We start from the raw sequence: 24,532 nt of genomic DNA on the forward strand, positions 1-24,532 counted from the left end.
AGGGAGTATAATTATTTTTCTTTTGTAGACATCATTTTCTTAAATTATGTGTCTAACTTTTGGCAGAGTAGTACATAAGACTTGAAACTATAATACAACCTTCTTTCACGTTGGAAATGAATTGGATGGATCATCCATCCTAACTTGGCCAACCTGTTCATTGCTCTTATTTTACTTACATAAACATCTAAGAAGAGAAGATTAATCAACAGTCGAAATTGCAGGACCATGATATTTAAGAAATAGAGTGCTTATTATCCATCCCTTCATAAAATGAATCATACGTCGCAACTCGTGTGTTGGCATCAGGTAGCTCCAATTCGTTCATGAAACCCTTCGTCATCTTCAAGAAGCCATCCATGTGCAATATTTTCCACTCCTGGTATAAAATCATACAACACAGCAAAGGGATTATGCTGTGGAAATTGACCACTGAATAATAATACAGCGGCTCAATTTCTTAGCGTTCTAGCATGCATCATTCAAATGGACTAGAAGAAGAAGAAGAAGAAGACTTACTTCAAAATCCCAGCTTCCATATAAGTTTGGATCGGTCTTATTTTCCCATACGTATGTGATGGCTATCAGTTTCTCCATACCATCCTGACCAAAATGAAGATATTCTTATACATTTCAAACATGCTTATTACATACAAGCTTGCACAAAGAGATCAAATGAATTGACATACCTTCAAAATCACATCAACACGTTCCCTTTCATCCTCAAATTCATCCAGAATATGAAGTTCTGGAGGTGTGATGCCGAGCAGAACCTAAACAAAACATAGAATTAAATAAATGCATTGCTTGTCAAGTTGTGTATGTCCTATAGGTATATGTAGATTTGAAATCGCAAACAGACATACTTTCTCAAAGGATAGATAGTCTCAGTTTGTGTGGAGTGCTCTCGGGTTCAAGTCTATAATAGCTAACCGGAGAATTGGTTCGAATGCTCATACACATATTTTAACAATGTTGGAGTACAAGATTGGAGGCAAAAGAAGACCTAAACATGAATTCGACAGACAAAAGAAATAGAATCAAACCCTGCCATCGACTTTCTTATCTTCAACACGTATAATTTGCAGGGTAAACATGTTCCTTGATACTAAACCGCTGCCTGCAAAACCACAACATCCAAATCAAAATGAGGCAAAACTAACTTCTCTTCTTTCTGCAACAACAAATTCAATCAATATTTACAGTGCTTGAACATGTTTCGTGGAATAATGTGTGATTCAGGTTATGCACAAGCATAAAATTGAATAGCACGGAAGCAGTAATTTGTTCAATTTCGTATAAGGCTGTCAACACTAACCTAAAATTAATTTGAATCACATAGCTGTTAATTAGTAATTGGTGTTTTATGTTGTGCACAATTCCAATTTTCCCAAGTTTTATTTATTTATACATAAATGGGAACTGACTGGTTGGGAAGAAGAGGAAAGACGACCTAAGAGGGCTCGAACGACGTCGTCAGCAAGGAGGCTGCCATAGACGAAGACGTTAGAAATCGGAGCAGAAGCCATTCTCCCTCACTGCCACTCTTTCACCCCAATTTAGAATCCTTATTACTACCACGTGTATAAATATATATATATATATATATATATATATATATATCAAAATCGTTATTAGGTGCATTCATTTCATTAGAAATTGATTTTTTTCTTTTTTTTAGGTTTAAACATGTGACATGATCCGAGCTGCCAGCTGTGTTATAACATGTTAATAAGACAGACAAATGGATTTTAATAATGAGACAATTGTACTCCCTCGTCTTAGAAAGATTGTTTCAATTCATTTTTTATACTCATTTTACAAAAATAATAATAAATAGGTAAAGTTGAAAGAAAGTAAAATAAGAGAAATAATAATGTAGGTAAAACTATTCTCTACATTATTCCCTCTTTTAATTCACTCTCTCTACTTTAATTATTTATTATTATTTTTACAAATCAAGTGTGAAAAAGGAAATGAGACAATCTTTCTGGGACGGAGGGAGTACTAGGTAGTAGCAATACTCTCCTCTCCGTCTCATCTTAATAACTTAATTGAATTAATTTGTTTTAGCAAGGAGATTAAAAATGAATATTTAAAAATTAAGTAAACAAGAGATGAAGAAAAAAAAGTGTGAGATATAGTATGGAGTACAATTTTTGAAAAAATAAAATTTACGACTCAGTTCAATAGAATGATCCAATAAAATTAACTATCATTGGAAGGAGGCGTAAATTTTTTACACAATTCTAACGTACAAATTTATCAATCGACCAATAATACTTCATCTATTCCATAATAATTAACTAATTTTATTATTTTGGATCGTCCCTTAAAATTGACTAATTCTAAATAAGGAAAGTTTTAAATAACTACACACTAATACACTATCACTACATTTTTTTGATTGTTCATAATTCAGTAACACTATTTTCACTTTATTTTTTTCGTTTCTCTCTTATTTACAAAATACATATTAAAATCGTATCATTTTAAGGTATGCAATTTTTATGGATAGAGAGATTATTATTACGAACTTAAAAATATAGTACAAATTAACATAATTGGATCATTTCAAAATTTCAACTAGTCATTATGGCATTGATTCAGGAAAAATGATAACAGAGGTAATAAAGATTTTAATGTTCAAATTTAGTACCAATGACAAATAAAAGAATAGAAAATTACACATTGAAACTTGTACGAAATATCAAGTTTGGTAGTCACCTACTATAATTTCTCCATACCAAAAGAAAACTATAATCAAATTTTACGTGAATTAATTATTAACCTGTCTTAAATATATTCCTATCATATAAACAAGACTTTTCTTGTATGAAACATCTTCCAATATGATGAAGTGAGTGATGTATAATGGGATTTAGTGATTACAAAATGAGATCTGGATACAGAAGGAGATTATAGGATTTGGATATGATATTGCAGGATTGGCATACTTATCTTTATTTTTAATTAGTTAGGATTTGATTAGGTTTTATTGATTTTGTTTCTTAATTAATTAGGATTTGATTTGATTTTATTTATTTTTTTAGTTTAGTTAATGTAGAATGATTATTATAAATAACATTTAAAGATAAGAGGTAAGTATCTTCAAAGAGATCAATCATGAGTCTTTCCTTTGCTATGACTCATTATCATATAATTATATTAAGTTGTGAAATTATTTAATTGAAATAGATATATGACTAATGATATTATTATTATTCATCTAGAATTAAATTATAAAATTCAATTTCATAAATCAAATACAATACATTTTCAACAATGAAATATAATCTTGTAAATTGAATTAGCCTAAAGAGATCAATCATTTGGATAGTTATAGACCACCTCCTCACGTGTTAGGATTGGCTAGCAGTTTTGTTTTCTGTTTCAAATTTTCATCAAATTTAAGTGCATATTATAATCATATACTCCTATTTCTTTAAGCACATCTTGTGCTCTACTCATTGAAACTCATTGAATTTGTGGACATAGCCTTTATGCTAAAGCCATGTTTGATTGTCAGGATTCTGTCTGGGATTCTGTTTGGAAAAGTAATCTGATTCCTTAAATTTTAAATTCATGTGTTTGTTTCGATTTTTAATCAAACTAGGAAAGTAATCAGAATCCCGAGAACAAGGAAAGTTAGTACAACTATCCAGGATTCTGAATCCTAACTTTTCTTAGGTATTCATTTTCTCAGTTTTAGGATTCTTACATATTTAATGCAATATAGTATAATTTTATTATTATTATTATTATTATTATTATTATTATTATTAAATATAATATTTTAAAAATAATTTAAAATTATAAATCGTACTTAATTTCAATAAAATAAATAACCATAATTAAAATTAACATAATTATAACTATATTTTTATAATATTTCATAATAGTAATTAATAATTTAATAAATAATAATTATTATATTTTAAAATTAATAATTAATCAATAAAGTCATAGTGAAATTTTAAATTATAAAGTTTATTCAATTATAACATCCATATTATAATATAGTAATAATTATAAAAATAATTATATTTATTATTATAATAAATGAGTATAATACTCCATGTACCTGTAATTACAATTGGATTATTATATAGAGTGAACTGCATAAAAGGGCCCTAACTTTTCACCTTGTAACAGCAGAGATGTGACGCCCCGGGTTTTTTTAGCCCCGGGTTTTTTTAATCCTTTATTTATGATTAAGTCGAATTTATTAGCTCGATTAATTTATAGTCAGAAGGCTTAAAAGATTTCCGTTGTAATTTCCGATGTTGGGTCAAATAAAGTGTTGCGATGGAATAATTCAAGTTCATGGAAATTTACTCCAATGATAAAAGTAAGAAATGTGCTTTTAATTAAGTTTCACCTTGGAGATACAGTTACACAGAAATATAGAGATGCTAATAGTACATGCTTACATGTATGAAAGGGACAATACAAATCTTGGGATTGCTAGAGTAATATAGAAAATAAGAGCTCCAAGAGGAAGTCTTCTTTCTCTCTTTTCTCCCTCCACTTCTTCTCGATTCCCACCTCCACAAGGCTCCAAGGGACAGCCATGCCACCTACAAAGTTTACACCAAAAAGTGTGTCAAAATTTTGACACATAAATAAAGGGAAGGGAAGACCCAAGCTCAATTAAGAAGAGGAATTAGTAGGCGAAATAGGGCAGCCTAGGGGCTGCAGTGCAAGGCCTGAAATCAGCCATTTTGGCCACCTCCCCAAGTTTTACCAAGGAAGGAAAATCCACAAAGGGGTCACAGTGAGACAAGCTCACTAGGAGAGCTCCAAATAGACAACCAAATCCTCTGTTTCCCATCATCCCAGGCTGAGGTAACAACCAAGAAGAATCAGCCAAAACATTCACCAAAATAGCATAAAGAGCACAATCATCAAACTCAAAAGGGGGCCAAGTATGGAGCCTCCAAATAGAAGCACCATTCCCCGAAATCTGGCACAAAATGCCAATGTTTAGAGCTATATAAACAGACCCTCACCATCTCCTCTCTCCCCACTTTGGAACACCTAAATTTTCACATAATACGAGTGCAGCAAAGGGGAGAGGAAGGAGCAAGGAGGGCAGCCGCATAGACCGAAGAAACTGTCCAAACCAAGGTAATTTTCCTCAACGCCATCTCTCGCATCATGCTAGTCAAATAGATACCGAGTATAGAAACTCGATAAGAAACCCACAGTAGCATGAACAAACATCACATAAGTTTCACCTCAACAATCAAGAATTTCCCCAATCACCTCAATGACCATAACAGAAGATAGCAAATAGAATGATACCATAACCAAAGGCAGATTTTCACCCCACATGCTTGATCAGTTTAAGAACAATCAAATAACAACAAGTAAAGGAGAAGTGGGGAAGGATGACTTAGCTTAGACGACGGGGGAAGCTGACAGAGCCCGGCGTCCGACGAGGCAGCGTTTCGTCAGAGAGAGCGAGGAGAAGGCGACGCCTTCTCTGTCAGATAGCCGTCGGCTAAGCAGGCCCGACGGAAAAACAGAGGGAGGCCGAGAGATAGAACCGGAGGCGCTGTCTCCCGAGGCATGCGGCGGAGCGCGCACCGGCGCTGGACGGAGGGAGACGGAGCTGCTACGTTCCAGAGGAAACTCGCCGGAAAAAGGTGAGAAGAGGAATTAGCGCCGCTACTTCGTTCCTAGTCTACGGACTCACGGTTGGAGAACAGAAGCTGCGTTTCACAGGCGGAGAAGAGAGATGGTCGGCGCGGTGGAGATTCGACAACCGATTGAAACGGCGATTTCGCCGAGGGAGGGACGAAGTAGGCGCCGCTGTACAGTTCCCTAATTAGGGATTTTGTTGGAGGAATTGAGAGTAAGAATGAAGGAGGGGAAGGGTTGACCGAAGGAAATGTTTAGAATGCTTAGTGGATTGGTCTTGGGCCAAAGAAATTATTCAAGAGTTGGGCCTTCAAAATTAATTAATTGAACTAGTATTGTGGAAGTAGGATCTTGGGCCGAGGAATAAAAAAAAGGGGAGACTGGGCTTGGAGTTAATTATTTTGGACTAGAAATAAATTAAATGGGAATGAAGCATTCGCCAATTCTAATTAGTAGTGGGGCCGAGGAAAATTGTTGGTCTCGAGAATTTATTGAGTTCCTGAGATGGAAAATATTGAAGTTGAGAAGCGAAGGGCCGACCGGCGTCGCCCCGTGACGCCATGGGCGACCTTAAGAAAAATCCGAAGAAGAAGGAATTTAAGGAGAGATTTTAAGAATCCATATTTTATTAAGAGAAATAGAATTTCTCCAAGAGAAGTAAAGAGAATAATTAAGTGCTGCAGAGCAGTAAAGCCGAGTTAGGATTTAAGAAAAATCCAATGAGCCGAAACTAAGAGATAGATGCTATCCTATAGGATGCATGCATTCTTTTTCAGAAAAATAGTTCAAGTACTAATTAGCGTGTTACGCTATTTATTTTCAAGGGAGAAAATATTCAAGGGCAAGTGAGGCCTAAAGAGGAATTTAATTGGAGATAAGCATACGAGGTGGGCTTTCTTTTAATATCCAGCACTATAGTGTGGATATAAAGTAAATATTTTGAAGTTACGAAATATCATCTTTTCTCAAAATGGAGATGTGATTTATTTTAAAAGTTGTTGTCATGCCATAAAATGTTTGTTTTCGAGACCTGTCTGATAGGGCTATATGCCGAGAGTTTGGCGATGCCAAAAGTTTGGTAACGAATTCGGTTCCCAATAGGACCGCAAATCCTATTCGGAATAATGTGCACAAGAGCCGTGAGCCATCATAGAGAGGTTGGCCGGCGAGGGTACTCTTGAAGGTGGCCACCTTCACGGTACACTAGATTCTCAGACATGGCAGGATACACCAAGAACATAGACTGCAGTCGGACTTTTAAGATCACAAAAGAATTTAGTATGCTCGGACCTTTTTAAGAAAAACCCCCGTGTGATACAGTTGATGGATGACAACTTATATATGTATGTTTTGTTTTCGGCACGTGTCCATTGAGTACTCCTGTACTCAGCCCTACATGTATTTATAAATGTGCAGGTTGAACGTCAAGGGGAAGAAATATTGATCGGAGTCGATGTTATTAAATAATCAAGTGGATTTCTCTACGATTCGTGTCTTCATACACGAAGTCGTTTAGTAAGGACCTATTCCGCTGTACTTTTGTCAAGTGAGAATTTCAAAGTCTCACCTTCGAACTCTGTTTTAGTTGATATGGTGAATCATTCTATTTTGAGATCTTGTAATCAAATACTTGGCTTCTAATTTGTGGTATCAATTGATTGGCCTTTCGGCAAGTCCCTTGAGTTCTTTCCTCGTTTCGTTAATTCCACTTATTAGTCACGGATTTCCCGCTTTTGCTATCATTAGCAAAGTGCGGTCGTGACAGAGTGGTATCAGAGCCTCAGTTTCTTTCCTGCTCTGAGATCCACACCTTTCTTCAGTAAAGATCTAGACTTATTCGCTAGATCCTCCCAAGTAATCGACTCGATCAATTACTCCTGGACGTTCAACCGAGGTGAAAGTTAAAGAAGCGAGATTTTGAGGTCGCTTGAACCAAGTGCGACGAGAATGCCCACCTGATGAAGAAAATAAAGAAGAATCGAAAGGAAATAAGAACCTTCCTAGAGAATGTAGTTCAAATTTGAACTATGAAGGATGAACCATAAATCCTATTATTGCTTTCCCGAGCAACAAATTTTGAGACGATGCTAGATAAGAGTTAAGCACGAACGCGGGATCTAAGGCGATACGACTTTTGCACAAGAAGAGCCAATGCCCAAATGCATAAGAGCACGAGAGGGGCAACTGTTGAAAAGAAAGACGAGGAACGGTGCTATAAGGGAATAGCACAAGATAGATCCTCATTGTGGCCAAGCCACTCATGTAAGATCCGAAAGCAAGTGTTGATCCCATCACATTTCATGAGACCTTATAGAAACGCTCGATCTGAGATATGAACTTAGTCTAATGACGTTGGATCACACAGTAAGTGGCTTTAGTTGATGACTTTCCCTACACGGATTTTCGTGCATCGATTCGTTTTCTTTCGAATACCTTCGACAGACTCAAGATATCCCCACCACATGGATGAAATAGACAAATTTAATCAGCAGTACTTACTTGGATTTCCAGAAAATCTCTTTCTTTGAACATTCTTAACGGAAATGTCTCCCTGTCTGTTTAACATTATTGATCGACCTGCGTTCTGCAAAGCAGGGTGTCAATACTTCTTTTTTTTCTATGAAAGTTGTGACCCATTTCCAGATCATGGTTAAAAATTCAATTTCAGACATTTTGAGCAACTTGCATTGCAAATCAATGTGCCACCTCTTATCTTGGGTACATCTGATCGCTATCCACTTTCAGTTGCACGAGCACAAGCTTTGCTCTTATATTTTCGGATATGTCGATTGACAACAACTTTTCTTACTCATCATTCGTATGAGCAATATTTTGACACAGACACCATGCTGACGCCGCCCCTGCCATGCTGACACCGCCCCCTGCCATGCAGTCTGCTTCATGTACCTATTTCCTTTTTATTTTATGTATTGAATTCTTATAAATATGCATCTTTTATTTGATTTTAAAATATATCTTATAAATAAATAAGAATATTCAAAAAATTAATAATTAATAGTAGTATTTCATTGATTTAATTTTATTTTGAGTTTTTTTTTTCTAATTTTTAAACTATTTTTAGCTACGTCATGTTTTGTGGAATAATTATTATTTTATTTTATTTTCAAAAATTTAATCTAAAATTAATTTAATCAAGTTTATTCAAACTTAACTACTGATTCATTTTTAAAAAATATTTTTAAACAACATGAGAGAGAGAGCTTTCTCCAATGAAGGTCTCCACAGACCACTTTTCAATATATGACACACATTCTCAATCCCACTTTTCAATGTACCTGGATTAATGAAAATTGCCCTCATTCTTGAATGCTTGGCATCATCAGATGGAAGAATCCTTCAGAGATGATTTGAGAAACAGGGGGCTGGTCGGCTGGAGCAAGATATTTCAATACGCGCAGCCTTATTCTTTTGTGAGGATTTGTTCAGGCGGTTCAGTAACAAAGTTTTTCATGCGGCTGCTCTGAAACAGGGGGTTGGTCGGCTGGAGCAAGAGTCAGTGAGGGAGCATGGAGAAGTATGGTCGGCGTATGATTAACAATTTGAAGAGACATACGTATTTAGTAAAGCATACTCATAATTCTAAAATATTCTATAATATTGAAAATTTCTCAAAAATTTGTTAGCATACGTATGATTAACAATTTGAAGAGACATCTCTTACACATCAGGCTAGATGTGCAGATAGGGCCAGGAGAAATGCAGCCAAATGGACTAAAATGCCCTTCAGCCCATTTGGGCATTTTCGTCCAGAAAATGGCAAAATATGCAAGGTTTGTGATTGTATATTTTGTTAGACCGCTGTGGTTGGATTTTTAAATGTTAGGGCTCTGCTGTTACAAGGCGAAAAGTTAGGGACTTTTTGTTCAGTTCACTCTATTATATATTATGATGGATAATCTATATTTAAACTATACATCATAATAATAAATATAATAATATAATTATTATTATTTATAATTAATAATTTATTAAAAATTTTACATTATTATTTTTATAAAAAAAGTATATTTTTAGTTTGGTGTGTAAATTAAATATAAATTTAAAATCTTGATATTTTTCAAACACACGAAAGTAAAGTTACTAAGAATCATTTTCCTTGTCAATTTTACTTTCCCGTCAACCAAGCATGGGTTAAGAGAACACAACGAATACTAACATCACAATGTGTCATGTACTGTTATCACATTTGGAGATCTGAATAAGAGAACCAAGAAAACAGTAATTGTTTATACCACCAAGTACTCAATTAATCTAGTTTTTTCCTTTTTAAGTGCCAAAATGGCATGATATTTCTCCAACATGACTAACAACGAGGCAATCAAGGCACGATTCTCTGTGGGTCACGGGGGAAAAGTGATGTTTTTCGAATGTTGTTGAGCGCACAGAATAGCATCACCACGCGCTCCAACCCAACTCCAAATCCTCCGTGAGTTGGCGCCCCGTACCTGCATATACAAAAACAGATATGTTAAACATGATTTCAACACATAATTCGAAAAGAATTAAAGCGTGCAGTGTATATTGTATAGCTTTTCCTAATATGGATGAGACAGGGCACTAATTATAGGAGTAGTAACAGTAGTAAACAAGAAGATCCAGAAGTATGCATCAATCAGAATCTCATACAAAACACAAGTCTAGAATGCATATCCCGACACTGTCAGTTCCTAAATGTCGCATAGAAAACAGGCCACACAAGGTGCCGGGCTCTCACTACCCACAACCTCATGTAAACATAAGTCTGTTTATTCAACTTTCTAATCATGGGAATATGAAAAGCTGTATCAAACAAGAAAATAGAGGGAGATAAGGAAGTGAACCTAAAGGCATCAATGTATGTCGAGATAGTGCTGACATCAATCCCACATGCTTGTGCACGCTCTGTCAGAAACTCAGGCACGTGAATACGCTGCGCTCCAGATATGATTTCCTCACCTACCAATAAAACCAAGAACAAGATTTAGGTGACAGATCCAAGTATACCAATGATAGTTTCGAATCCACTGTGAAGGGAGGGAATATGACAGATTTATTTGAGCTAACAAAAATCACACAAATATTCACTATTTTCCCTCCAAGTATGATAAAGTAAGATTATACTCCCTCCGCCCACAAACTATTTGCCAAATTTTGGTTTTAATAATTTTGTTGGCTTAGTTGGTAGAAAGTATTGAGAGTTGATTAAGGCTCCCACTTAGTTGGTAGAATGTGTTATAAGTGGGCCCAACAGTGGCATATTTTGTGAATAAAGAAAGTTAAAAGGTTGTGTGTATATTACTAAAGGAGTGTGATCAATGCATAGCTAGAGACCAAATCTCAATCATTAGATCAAAAAATGGAATGATGAGACTGGATGGATTTTGAAAATACCAAGTTCACTATAATGGCATTTTGGTTCACTCCATGTTTTTAAATCCGTGCTATGAACTAAAACGCTCTTATAGTGAACTACAATGCCCTTATAGTGAACTAAACCCTAAACACTTCACTACAATGGCATTTTGGCTCACTCTGTGTTTTCAAATCCATGTTATGAACTAAAACGCCTTCATAGTGATTAGTTAACTAAAAAAACTCTTATAATGAACTGTGTTTCGGGCCACAGTTATTCATTTAGGTAGTGGTTGCCTTATATCAATACTCTATTACAATTAATAGATGTGGAAAATCTTTTGTCAGCATACTAAAAAGGACAGTGTGGCATATAGGTGGTGGACAGAGGGAGTAAATGTTACGGAGTGCTCCCAGCTACAAAGAGAATTATTGCCGATAATGGAAAAGAACCATTCGTCCCATTTCTAGTACTTGTTTAAATACATGAAAGCAAACATTTTCTACACTTACCTCTAATGAAGACATCAAACGAGTTGCTATACTTTGGATTATCATAGCATGGCATGGTATAGAATGGTCGAACAGCTAGAGGATAGCGATGAAGTATGTAGAACTCAGTACCATACCTGAAATTGAAAGTGTCCATAAAGCGCATAAACTAACATGTGATAAAGATGGGTAAACGAACATGTGAGAAAAATAAATGAAATAAAATAATAGCAAGCAGTTTACTTCTCAAGAACAAGTTGGCCAAGCTTCCGTTCCGTCTCTGTGTTGAGATCTCCAAAAGGGTCAACTTCTATGCCAGCCTCCTACAGTTGGAGAAGTTATCCAGTTAAAGAAAATGAGTGAAATTACAAAAACAAGATGTAATTATACATGCGAACTACAACATATTTCTGCCATTTTCTTGATCCATATCTTAATACACTCTGCCAACTTCTTGAACCAATGCTCTTAATGCAATAAGTTAATTACTATGCAGATGTATGGAGCTCATGCATATCATGCTACATTTTACCAGTTTAGTTCTCATTGAATATATCAAGTTTTACATTTTCCAGTTTAGTTTATCATTCTGTGTTTTACTGGACCGAGATGCAGCTTGCAAGCACTTAATTTGTTTCATCTCATCGGTTAAATCAACAAAAGTTGAGGAGAAAACTCTACTTCTAAAGTATAGGAGAAAGTCCAACTTGTATAATTAACAGTCAATGAGGATCCCTTAAAGTATATCACTACTGAACTTTATATGCAAACTTAGAATACTATTTTACATTTGACATCTTACCTTCAGCATTTGCACCCCCTCTTCAAATGTAAGTCTTAAGGTCTTCCGTAGATACTGCAAATTCAAGTTCAATAATGAGCATTCCCATAAAATTGATGAGTATAGCATTTACTCGAACAGAGACGAATACAAAGAGCGAACCTTCAGCTTTTCAAATGGGTATTGCTTGTTGATGGCTTCAAGTTCTTTAGCACATTTCTCATTCAAGGTGTCAAACATTTTCACAAATAAGCCATCGACAATGTCCATCACCTGCGTGATCAAGTCCAGGTTACTGCTGGCCTATAAAAAGTAATCTACAAGCAGCCAAAACATTCAGAGTTTATATATACCTCTGAATAGTGCTTCTTAATCCTCATTTCAACATCAAGACCAATGAACTCACACAGATGTCGATGAGTAAAAGAATCTTCTGCTCTGTATACTGCGCCAATTTCAAACACGCGGTTAAAACCACCACAAATGGCCATTTGTTTCTGAAGCTGGGGTGACTGTGCCAAGCATGCAGGCGTTCCTTTGTAATCCAATCTAAAGACAGCAGCACCGCCTTCACTAGAACCCGCAATCAGTTTAGGTGTGTGGATCCCACGGAAACCTTTGGATAATAAAAATTGTCTAAATATCTGCACCAGAGAGTAATAATCTATCAGCATATACAGCTGATGATTGGGGCTGCTGCATACAAAAACTGAAAACATGAGCAGCACAACTGCAAAAGGTTATTCTTGCACGAACACAAGATGCCATAAAAGAATATGAACAAGAGAAAAAACCTAACCAAAACATTTCCAATATCTCAATGACTGCATAATACATAATGATCATGCACAGAAATGGGTAACTCAAACTATGCTTACCTCCTCAACTTGACACTGGACTTCAAATATTCCTTGATTTGCAGGAGTGCGCAAGTCAAGGACCCTGTAATTCAGGCGAGTGTCCTGATTTACACGAACAAGTTGCTCGCCCGCCTGCATATAGAATGCAAAAGTTTTGGCACAAGTTTTTGAGCAAAAGAACAAGCCAAGTATGTCTTTATGCTTTAAACGTAGCTCGAATGCTCGATACCTGCAGAGCCTTTTCAATTTCAGCCTCGCTTCTAGCTGCGTCTTCAATATTGATAGGCAGTATAGGAATAGCCTTGTTAACACAATAAAGCTTCCTAACTTGAATTTCCACCTATAAAAGTAAAACACAGTATGTTAAAATCTAATATCTTGTCCCACATCGACTTGGTGATGATCCTAGCTTGTCTATATAAGAGTGGATAACCCTCCCCCTTATGAGGCCTTTTAAGGGGTGAGTGGCCCATTTCTAATATGGTATCAAAGCGGGCCCAAGTCGATGATGGTTTTCTCTTTATCTCTTATCCACCTCACGAGTGGAAGACCGATGTCCTTTCCGGCCCACATCGATGATGGTTTCTCTTGCATTGCCTACCCACGTGATGGAAGACCGATGTCCTTTCCGGCCCACACGTGAGGGGGCGTGTTAAATTCTCTAAATTCTATCCCACATCGAATTGGTGAAGATCCAATCTAATCTATATAAGTGTGGATAACCCTCCCCCTTATGAGGCCTTTTAAGGGGTGAGTGGCCCATTTCTAATATCTATAGTAAGCAGCGGAGAAAAAAAATTCTTAACCGAATATCTATAATTTTGCCTAAATATCTAAAATCAGATCTAAGCTCTACAGTTTTGCTTAAACCCTAGAAAGAAAAAACGAGAGAGAGTCATCACCATAGGTCGTTATCCTAAGCCTAGCCATGATGAAATCAATTCCACTTGTTTCAAATTCCGAATCCAATTCAAAAAATTCGACCAATAGTGACGATTACCAATCAGGAGAGGAATTACATTTCAATGGCAATACCCTAATAAGATATTTACTCAACAAAATTGGAAGCATACCTGCTGAGAGGCTCCTGTAATGGGCTGAGACGGCAAGGAGACGATCCCTTCGATGTCAACAATGCTCTCACGGCTCAATCCGGTGGCGAATTTCACCATCTGCGGGCTGACTAAATCCGGTGCGACGGTTAAGACGCACTGCACGGTGAAGCACTCCTCCCTGACGACGAGGAACGCCATCTTTTTCCCGACGGCGCGAATCGCCTGCGCGTGGCCTTGAATGAGCACGGATTTGTCCTTGAGGTCGTCGGTCAAATCATTGACCGGCGTCCAAACTGCGGCCGATAGCTCCTTGGATTGCAGGTCGTTGAGAGGGATTTCGCCGTAGTTGGCGGCCAGGGGGTCGTCGGCGGAGATGGAGAGGTTGGCGGTGGCTGCTGCAGCAGATGCGGCGGCGGCTTCTTGGCGCTTCCGCTGGCGCTCCAGCTTTGCGAGCTCCTTCTTTGAAGGCTTCTTCTCACCGGACTCTTCGGCAGCGGTAGTCATGGGCTCTTCAGACGACATCTTAGAGGGAGAGAGTGATTATGGTGGAAGAGAGAATATGGAAAAGCGACTTTGATTTGGCTCTCGCAGCAGCCGACTTCGAGGTTTTGCAGTCTCACCCTACGAGAAATTTCGTGATGGGGTTAATTACGCTTACCTTTCGAAATTTTAGGTTAATTTCGTTGACCTTTGAGAATATGAGATCGAGGCGTGCGTATTTTTCAGAACAAGGGATTTCTAATTTTTTTTATCTTTTTTCTATTTTTTTTCCTATTATTTATTTCCCATCATTTATAAGTGGACTAAACTACCTTTTTATATTTTCACCTAAACTCTATGAAATCATTCGATCATTTACAGAAGATTTGTCAATCATTTGATTTCCATACACAATGATATAATAATATTAAACTATTGATTGAATATCGTCTCTTTTTATACTAAAATTTTGATTTGAATATCTTCTATTTCCCATCTCTTTACTCTAGACTCGTCTCCACCCTCTTGACAGCCGCCTCCGCCGTTCGCCGCCTCCCCTGTTCGCCGCCTCTGTCTCCACCCTTCTCTTCCCGCCGTCTCTTCACTCCAAAATAATTGTGATTCTGTAAGAAACCTGTAAATACATGTATTCATATTTTCTGTTTTCGATACATATGCAATATACGTATATGAATATTTATTGTGTTTGTCCTCATATACAGAGTACATATATCATTTTTTTTGTTTAATATTCCATATAGACATATAAACTGTCTCAAAAAGTGAAGAATACATGCATATATACCTACGTTAAAATAGTGTTATAGCTAATAAGTTTAATTTTATTTGTGTTTTAAAATCACTTGCTTGCTTATGCAATTGAAAAATCTATCATACATTTATTTAAGGTTTTGTGCTAGAGCATAATACATCTATATATAAATATGTTTGTTTGTGCTAGAGTAGAATGCATACATATATACATTTGTTTGTACATATATATTTGTTTGGAATTTTGTATGATTAAAAATTTTGATACATAATTCTTTTATTATTCGTTAGGATGGATCACATTGATGAAATTGATATTATTGACTGGGATAGTATAGAAATTACTCCACTTGAAGAATCACAGATTGGTGCTCCTGAAAGCTTGATGGATGAAGAAACAATGTTTGCATTTGTTGGTCTAACCTTAGAGAAACCTAGTGATGCACTAGTAGATGGAATGAATTATGGTCCAATTGTTGATGAGGTAATGGACATACCAGTTGATGACCATATTCCTAATGAAGAGAATGTATTTTATGATATGGATGACCCTCCGATGGATGTTGGAACCATATACACAAATATGAATGATTTTAGGAAAGCAGTGAAGCAACATGCTATAAAGACTCAGTTTGAACTAGGAACAGAGAAATCCAACCCAAATTTGTTCAGGGGCTTCTGCAAAGCTGAGAGTTGTCCATGGTCAATTGTTGCTAGGTGGATGAAAAATGAAAAGCATGTGAAGGTATAATATGCTAACTTGTTAATAATATGTACTATTGATGTAATTAATATATTTGCTCATTTTAATAATGTGTGCATTTTGAAACTAATATTTTTGTGTCCATGGGATATAGGTTTGTTTGAATAAAGGTGAGCATTTTTGTTCATCCACTGGCAGAGTAAGGACCAAGATGACATCGTATCATTGGGTTGGAGAAAAAGCAATTCCTTTTTTAAAGAAAGATCCAAACATGGGAGCAATTAAGTTGCAAAATGAGTTGCAGGAGAAGTATGTCACCACAATTCATTATTCTACTATATATGTCGGTATGCAGATTGCACGTGAAAAATTGTATGGAACATGGGAGGACAATTTTGGGAATTTGTTTAACTTTAAGGCAATGGTTGAGCTTAAAATGCCAGGGAGTGTGGTTGAGATAGGGTTGAAAGAGACTGAAGACGGGGTCTACTTTCAAAGATTTTTTTGTTGCTTCAAACCAAGTATCAATGGCTTCCTAAATGGGTGTAGGCCATATTTAAGTGTAGATGCAACGGCTCTTAATGGTAGATGGAATGGACAACTAGCTTCAGCTACTGCATTAGATGGGCACAACTGGATATTTCCACTTGCTTTTGGGTTGTTTGAAAGTGAGACCAATGAAGAATGGATTTGGTTTATGGAGCAGCTAAAGAGGGCAATTGGAAGTCCACCTCATTTAGCTATTTGCTCAGATGCATGCAAGGGGTTGGAGAATGCTGTGAAGGCGGTGTTTCCATTGGCAGAACATAGAGAGTGTTTTATCCACTTGATGAAGAATTTTTCTAAGAGGTTTCAAGGTCCGATTTTTGGACACATGTATCCTGCAGCTAGGACATTTTGTCCAATTTATCATGAAAAACTAATGCACAAGATGTACGAAGCAAATGATAGGGTGCAACCATTCTTAGAGACATATCACACCCTGCTTTGGATGAGGAGCAAATTTTCTGAAGACATCAAATGTGACTATATTACAAACAATATTGCAGAAGTGTGGAACAACTGGGTAAAGGACCTTAAGGACCTTCCAATAGCCGAGCTAGTTGACAGTCTGAGATCAAAGTTCATGGAGCTCTATGCAAGGAGGAGAGATATAGGTGAAAGATTGGAAGGCCATACCATGCTTCCAATTGTTGTTCGCCATCTCAATGTTCTTAGTAGACAATTGGGTAACTTGAAGGTCAAAGTAGGTGGTATGGGTGAGGCAGAGGTGACTGAGATCACAGATAGACACAAGGTAATTAGACATGTTGTGAATCTTGCACAACACACTTGCTCATGTAGGGAGTGGCAAGTCTAAGGAAAACCATGCCCACATGCATTAGCAGTGATAACTTCACATAGAAATCCAAAAATGGAAGATTACCTACATCCTTACTTTTTAGTGAGTCTATTTAGGCTAGCATATACAGGGGTAATTAGCCCATTTCCCGACAAGTCTCAGTGGCCTAGCATAGACCTTGGCTTCAAGGTGTTACCTGCTTTGAAAAAAAAAGCTCCCGGCAGACAGAGGAAACATAGGATACCTGGATGCTTAGAAGGCAAAGGAAACAAATCTAGAACAAAACGAATGTGGCAGATCCAATGTAAGCAATGCAAAGAGTTTGGTCATAGGGAGTCATCAGCTAAATGTGTCTTTAATGGAACAAAGAAAAGGTAATTATTTGGATTGCATCTCCTCTTCATTTTTTTTATCTCAATCTTATTTTTGTTTTGCTTACTTGAGTTGCAGGAAGAGCCGTGCAAAGGGACGACCTTTAGGTGGGATGCATGCTAGTACATGTCAAAGGCATGGAGTAGTTGATGAACCAATGAGGTATGAAGAATTAAATATGTATAATTGTTACATTGAGCCAACTGTTTTTTTATAACTTGACATTAATATCAAATATTTTCATCCAAGTGAATTGTAGCATGGAGGTGGAGGAAAGCCTAAACCTAGAAGACGTACTAATAAAAATGTGTACGAAGAAGAAACTCACTTCCAGGAAGTTAATTTAGTGATAATGTATTTTGAGGAACTAAGCTTTTGAAGAACATGTTCATGGATGACCTATGCTTTTGTGGAAGTATTTTGTGGATGATATATGTTTTTGTGGAAGTATTTTGTGAAACTATGTTTTTGTGAATCCATACTTTTGTGGAAGTATTTTGTGGATGATATATGCTTTTGTGGAAGTATTTTGTGAAACTATGATTTTGTGAATCCATACTTTTGTGGAAGTAGTTGTGGAAGAGGAGTTTTGATGGTTGCTTTTTTATATAAACATGCTTTTTTTGGATTTTAAAAAAAATCATTAGCAAATAAATGATTCAGGATGGTATACGATTAAATATTGTCTACTTTCTCACATAGCTTGTTAGTTAATAGGAGTAGTGATGATAAATTGTTTAGTGAACAAAATTGTTATTTAATAGAGACTATAATAGTTCACGCAATATGGGAAAGAGAAGATATTCAAATCAATATTTTAGTATAAAAAGAGACGATATTCAATCAATAGTTTAATATTATTATATCATTGTGTATGGAAATCAAATGATTGATAAATCTTCTGTAAATGACCGAATGATTTCATAGAGTTAAGGTGAAAATATAAAAATGGTAGTTTAGTCCACTTGTAAATGATGGGAAATAAATAATAGGAAAAAAAATAGAAAAAAGATAAAAAAATTAGAAATCCCTTGTTCTGAAAAATACGCACGCCTCGATCCCATATTCTGAAAGGTCAGCGAAATTAACCCCTAATTTCGAAAGGTCGGCGTAATTAACCCCTAATAACGAAATTTCTCCCACCCTATACCTGGGTTTTAGAAGAAGACTGCCCTTTCTGAGAAAATCGGGTTGATAGGCTACTTTACCTTTAAAATAACGAAAATGTACCCATTTTGTTATCTCTTCCATAAATAGGGAAAACGCCACCCGCATTGGCGTGTCTATAAGTAAAGACGCCAGCCTAGTTGGCGTTTTATAATGTCGTCGTATTTTACTCGTATTTTCTCCAAATACAGTTACGTTAAAACACGCCAACTTGGTTGGCGTGTATAAGTAAAAAACGCCTTTCGGGTTGGCGTGTTTAGTAAATTAGACATGCCAAAGAGAATGGCGTGTTTACATAAAGACGCCATCACGGATGGCGTTTTATAATTGAAAAACGCCAACACGAGTGGCGTGTTATAGTGTGTCACAAACACGCCAGTCCCATTGGCGTGTTACAGTTGGATTAATTTTTGGTCAATTTTTTCTACGACAGATTGCAACGTTCTGTAATGACTCGCCAACCTAGTTGGCGTGTTTGGTAGAAACGCCAACTAGGTTGGCGTTTTATACTTCAGGTAGGTGCAAATCATAATGAACAATTTGGATTCCAGTGAGTTCACCCGACCGGGTGTTTGATAATCCAAAAACACCCGGTCGGGTGAACTCACTTATATATAATTTTACTCACCCGATCTACCATCACAATAAAATACATGCAAATACTACTCAATACATAAGTACAAATATTACTCAATACATAAATCCTAATATTACACAATGCATAAGTCCAAACATTCAAGAAGTGGGGCTATTGCGCCTGTCATGACCTGGTTGACGGTAATGTTTACAACGGCGTCGGGCTCGTGGCTGGTCAGCTTCACGGACATCCATTTGATTAGGAATCCTAGTTGTACGGTATCGACCGCGACTTCGAGGCATTAGCTGAGTTCGTGAACACTGCAAAGTCCATTCAGGCACGTCCCAATAATCTTGGTGCCTGAGTGGATTGAACACCGTAGAATATTGGTGTACCCAAACACTTGTGTGGTATACGGGGTCAACAAGCGACAACATGTTGTCGTTTCTAAACCGCGCAACTGCCGCTGCATGTGAACATGGAAGTCTCCACATCTGCCACTTTTGGCATTTGCGGTTCGACTCCAAGTACTTTACCTTCCACTTATTACCACTCTTTCCACCAATTCGACGTTTTGTTCGAACCACATAAAGCCCTGCAATTGTGTTTGGTGCTCTCACATTATGTAATTGACCTTTTACATCGTTTTTGCACACCTTTTCATGCGCCCACGGGGTAAGTGGTGTGGCACACTGTGTTGATGCAATTGACCAGTCATTGAACCATTCTATTGTCCTCCAAAATATCATATCAATGCAAGCTTTAATTAGGAGTTGTCTTGCGCCTCTCAACACATTGTTGTAAGATTCCACCATATTAGTGGTCACCTCACCCCATCTTTTGTGTTTGTCATACGCCAAATTCCATTTTTCTAACTCCACGGCATCAAGGTACTGCAAAGCCTCGTTGTTGACGTCTCGAAGTAAACGACATTTGTTCTTAAACTTGCGTTTTTTGGTAGCAATACCCATTTTCCAAACAAGTCTTTTGACCATGATACCTCTGTGATTCTGCAGCACATTCTTTCTAACATGTACCCAGCAAAATCTGTGATGGCCGACATTAGGTTCTTTTTTCCATATGGGAGAATTCATTGCATCTATGATTCTCACATGCCTATCAGATATTACACATATTCCATGCTTGGCTACATGAAGTCTAATACATTCCATAAACCAATTCCAACTTTCTATGGTTTCCTCATCAACAATGGCATGTGCAATAGGCAAACATTTCTTATTAGCATCAAATCCAACGGCAATAAGAATTTTACCTCGACATCGTCCACGTAGATGAGTTCCATCAACCGTTAAAACTGGTTTGCATAGTTGAAAAGCCTCCACAGCTGGACCAAAAGCCCAAAATACGTACTTGAAAACCTTTTTCATACCGTTGCTTAATCTGTCATCATGCAACCATTCGACAATTGTGCCAGGATTTTGTCTTTGCAACTCATTCAAATAAGCTGGTAAAACTTTGAAATTCCACTCCCACGAACCATACACAAGCTCAATAGTTGTCCTCCGAGCATACCATGCTTTCTTGTAACTAACTTTCACATGAAATCTATTTTCAATATCCGCCACAATTGCTTTTATCTTGTAGCAAGGATCGTTTTCTATCTGATGTCGAACACTCAATGCTATCATACCCGACAAAAGATTAGCGTGCCCATTATAATTATGATCCCCATGCAAGTATGAGCAGTGCTAAATACTCTAATTTGCCAGTGTTCATCATGCTTTCTCAATGTTGCTCGGCACTCCCACAAACATTTCGGTAATGAGGTATCCTTCGGATTTCCTTGTGGCCACTTACAAACTGCATGCCATCTCTTTCCTTTACTTTCAGCAACTGTACATTGTCGAATTTTTTCCAAATGCCAAAAAGTCACAGCTGACTTCAATTCCAACTTCGTTCTAAATTTAGTATGCAAACCGATATTGCTCGGACCTTTTTCACTCCAATAATGCACATTGGGATCAGCAGACTCAAAGTTTTTTGGACCAAAACTATCACATGGACCTGATAAGGTGCGAAAATAGTTCATACCAGGCTGTGGGAACTGTGGAACTACTCTTCCTCGTACTGCTCTTCCTCCAACTGTTGTTTCTCCAACCACTGTTACTTCAGCTGCTGTTTCTCCAACTGGAATGGATGGTCTTGAAGCAACAAATTGTTCATCATCCGACGGATCACCATCTGAGTCTGTACTATCCGGGTCGACATCTTCAGAATCATAAGGTGATTGTGGATCAAGAAAGTCGGCTTTATCAGGACCTATTATGTCCTCAACCACATCACAATTGTCATTGTCCCCTAAATGCACGCCTCCAAAATCAAAATCTTGTGTTGCAGCGAAACATGGTTCTTGGCCTCTCGTAGACGTACCAACATCAAAATCTTGTGTTGCAGTGAAACATGGTTCTTGGCCTCTCGTAGACGTACCAACATCATAACTTATGAGATGATGACTATTTTATTGAGTAATTGCCGAATACTCAACATATAATTCAATTTGACCTCCTGTAGCCATACTCTCACTAAACATTAGTGGCATGCATACTTCTTCTAGTAGCATACCTATAAACGTGACTGAAGATCCATAGAATATATTACGTCTCCATACTATTTGAACTTTGTTTTCAAATATGCTTATCATCATTCTTTCACAAATTGTTTCCACAACCTTATCGTAGGAAATACTTTCATCCAACATAATGAATCATTTTGCAAAAGGAGGATCATATGAAATAACTGGACCGGGAATTATCTTTCCACCCCAATATAAATTGACACACCACGTCATATTATCTGCAATAATGTAAAACACAAATAAATATGTTTTATTTTCACATTCATCATTATGTAGAGTGAGCCAAAAATTGGTCAAAATATTTCGATTAAGTACACGTCAATATATACTATCATAACAATTTATCAAATATTGGTAAAAATATTAGACTACAATATATACTATCATAACAATCCATCGAATAATTATATAAATTACACTACAATATATACTAGCATAACAATCCATCAAATATTGGTAGACTAATGTTTGGAAGAATGAGTCAAAAATTAAACATACTAACCGAATAGGAAGACTAATGTTTGGAAGAATGAGCCAAAATCGAAATCTCCACGCTCAAATCCACCACCGGGTCGACCCGAGCAAAGGTTTCTTAACGAGTTTTTGCCTTGGGGAGGGTTTTTCGCAATTGGGGAAGGGAAAATGATTAGGGTTCACGCTTATGGGAGAGTTTCCGCTGATAACTGGTTCTAGCCAAACACGCCGACGGGGTAGGCGTGTTTATGGTTGAGACTCCAACTCCATAGGCGTCTTTGGGTATAAACACGCCTACATGTGTGGCGTTTTTAGGCATAAAACACGCAGATGCCTGTGGCGTTTTTACGTAACAAGCCAACCCCGTCGGCGTTTTTTTATGTAACACGACAACCACATCGGCGTTTTTAACTTGCCTGTATTTCCATAAAATACGACGACATACGGTTCAAAATTGTAAAACGCCAGTAAGGGTGGCGTTTTCACTTAAAAACACGCCAATCCGGGTGGCGTTTTTACTTAAAAACACGCCAATGTGGGTGGCGTTTTCCCATATATGGAAGAGATAACAAAATGGGTACATTTACGTTATTTTAAACGTAAAGTACCCTATAAACCCGATTTTCTCGCACTTTCTCAATTACTTACCCTAAAATTGGCCGAGATATCTTATTCTAAAATCTAAATGACATTATTATTTCTATGTGATACAATATGTTTCACCAATATTTCAAATTAGTACAAAATTTTTTAACTTAACATATATCATACAAAAGGTTTAACTAGTGATTCAAATTAGTTCATTCCATCCAAATCACTCTAACTTCGATACTTTTCATCCTTCCCTCCCAACCCCCTTCTATATGAGATTATCCCACTGTTACTTTTCATCCTTTCCACCCCTTCTCTCTGAGATTAGCCCATAAGCAACGTACATTCTCAACAACGCAGTTTGCACAAAAGGGTCGGATTCGTACCCAAGCTTCGCAGCCAGCCCGTGTATTATCTTCCCTTGACCGAGAGATAGAGCCTCGCCGCTTTGAGCAATGGCAGGAAACTGAACCCATCAATGGGGATGAATTTGTTTCTCGTCGCTTGAAAAGCACGAGCGCCTTGTGGGGATTGTCTGAGCGGGAGCCGGGAGAGGTGGTTGAGGATCTTGTTGGTGAGCTGGCGCGGTGGCGGGCTGTCGGCGGGGATGAAGGAGAGTAAGGAGAGGGCGTAAGAAGGGAAGAGGAGGGTTTAGAGGAGGAGGTGGCAATAGAGGGAGTTACAGAGGATTTGAGCTTGGATTTGCTTGAGGTGGGGGAGGGTGGTAGCTGTAGAGATGAGGTGGGTGAAGTTGGGAGGACTTCAATATATTCGATGGAATTACTAATGAGTGAGAGTAAGTTCTCTCTAGAAATTTATGACTGCAATATATTTGATGAAGTTGAATAGAAAAGTAACGATGTTAGTGTTTTAGATGGAATATACTAACGTGGAACACTAGTTAAACCTTTTGTATGATATATGCTAAGTTAAAACTTTTTATATCAGTTTGAAACGTTTGTGAAACATTTTGTATGTATGGTGTAATTACCCCTTTCTATGTTCTGACTTATTCTCTTTTACTGAAAATAGGCCAAAGTAAAGCAAATAATAATAATATACTTATATAAAATTGGAGTTTTGGCAAAAAAAATAAAAAATAAAAATATTATTATGAAAACTATAATAAAGTTGGGACGGGTGCGCTCTGACGCGGGTCGTGCAGAGTTCTCAAGGACACGACAAAGTTGGTCGATTTTGTGCGGCCCGTGCGATAAGTTTGGCTAGCGCACCAGCCATTTTGTCGGTCGTGCCTCTAGGTGAAGTCATGCGC

The 24,532-nt window shown here is 37.2% G+C and overlaps 3 protein-coding genes across 3 annotated transcripts; 1 reads left to right on the forward strand and 2 right to left on the reverse strand.

Annotated features, from left to right (window-relative positions):
- Positions 1 to 105: 105 nt before the first annotated feature.
- On the reverse strand, positions 106 to 1,570 carry LOC121758361 (AIG2-like protein D). Its single transcript, XM_042153771.1, has 5 exons — positions 1,454 to 1,570; positions 1,047 to 1,120; positions 690 to 773; positions 520 to 603; positions 106 to 379 (listed from the first exon to the last, which is right to left on the reverse strand). Exons 1-5 carry the CDS (start codon positions 1,527 to 1,529, stop codon positions 236 to 238), a joined length of 462 nt encoding a protein of 153 aa, XP_042009705.1. The 5' UTR covers positions 1,530 to 1,570; the 3' UTR covers positions 106 to 235.
- Positions 1,571 to 9,744: 8,174 nt separating this feature from the next.
- LOC121756790 (aspartate--tRNA ligase 2, cytoplasmic-like) lies at positions 9,745 to 14,816 on the reverse strand. Its single transcript, XM_042152182.1, has 10 exons — positions 14,205 to 14,816; positions 13,361 to 13,471; positions 13,150 to 13,263; positions 12,625 to 12,915; positions 12,434 to 12,544; positions 12,293 to 12,346; positions 11,734 to 11,813; positions 11,512 to 11,627; positions 10,488 to 10,602; positions 9,745 to 10,112 (listed from the first exon to the last, which is right to left on the reverse strand). The coding sequence occupies exons 1-10, from the start codon at positions 14,706 to 14,708 to the stop codon at positions 9,986 to 9,988; spliced, it is 1,623 nt and encodes a 540-aa protein (XP_042008116.1). The 5' UTR covers positions 14,709 to 14,816; the 3' UTR covers positions 9,745 to 9,985.
- Positions 14,817 to 14,913: 97 nt separating this feature from the next.
- LOC121756789 lies at positions 14,914 to 18,366 on the forward strand. The gene is made up of 5 exons (XM_042152181.1): positions 14,914 to 15,291; positions 15,729 to 16,182; positions 16,295 to 17,856; positions 17,933 to 18,016; positions 18,104 to 18,366. Exons 2-3 carry the CDS (start codon positions 15,730 to 15,732, stop codon positions 17,498 to 17,500), a joined length of 1,659 nt encoding a protein of 552 aa, XP_042008115.1. The 5' UTR covers positions 14,914 to 15,291; position 15,729; the 3' UTR covers positions 17,501 to 17,856; positions 17,933 to 18,016; positions 18,104 to 18,366.
- The last annotated feature ends 6,166 nt before the right edge of the window (positions 18,367 to 24,532 follow it).

The sequence above is a fragment of the Salvia splendens genome, chromosome 12, assembly GCF_004379255.2.
Source record: "Salvia splendens isolate huo1 chromosome 12, SspV2, whole genome shotgun sequence".
NCBI classification, from domain to species: Eukaryota; Viridiplantae; Streptophyta; class Magnoliopsida; order Lamiales; family Lamiaceae; genus Salvia; species Salvia splendens.

Coding starts and splice junctions, on each gene's coding strand:
- LOC121758361 (XM_042153771.1), bottom strand. CDS start 1,529: ATGGCTTCTGCTCCGATTTCTAACGTCTTCGTCTATGGCAGCCTCCTT. Junction 1,121..1,453: donor CGTCGTTCGAGCCCTCTTAG/GTCGTCTTTCCT, acceptor GTGGTTTTGCAG/GCAGCGGTTTAGTATCAAGG. Junction 604..689: donor GTGTTGATGTGATTTTGAAG/GTATGTCAATTC, acceptor CATTTTGGTCAG/GATGGTATGGAGAAACTGAT.
- LOC121756789 (XM_042152181.1), top strand. CDS start 15,730: ATGGATCACATTGATGAAATTGATATTATTGACTGGGATAGTATAGAA. Junction 16,183..16,294: donor AAAATGAAAAGCATGTGAAG/GTATAATATGCT, acceptor CATGGGATATAG/GTTTGTTTGAATAAAGGTGA.
- LOC121756790 (XM_042152182.1), bottom strand. CDS start 14,708: ATGTCGTCTGAAGAGCCCATGACTACCGCTGCCGAAGAGTCCGGTGAG. Junction 12,916..13,149: donor TCCAGTGTCAAGTTGAGGAG/GTAAGCATAGTT, acceptor TCTCTGGTGCAG/ATATTTAGACAATTTTTATT. Junction 11,628..11,733: donor GGCCAACTTGTTCTTGAGAA/GTAAACTGCTTG, acceptor TTTCAATTTCAG/GTATGGTACTGAGTTCTACA.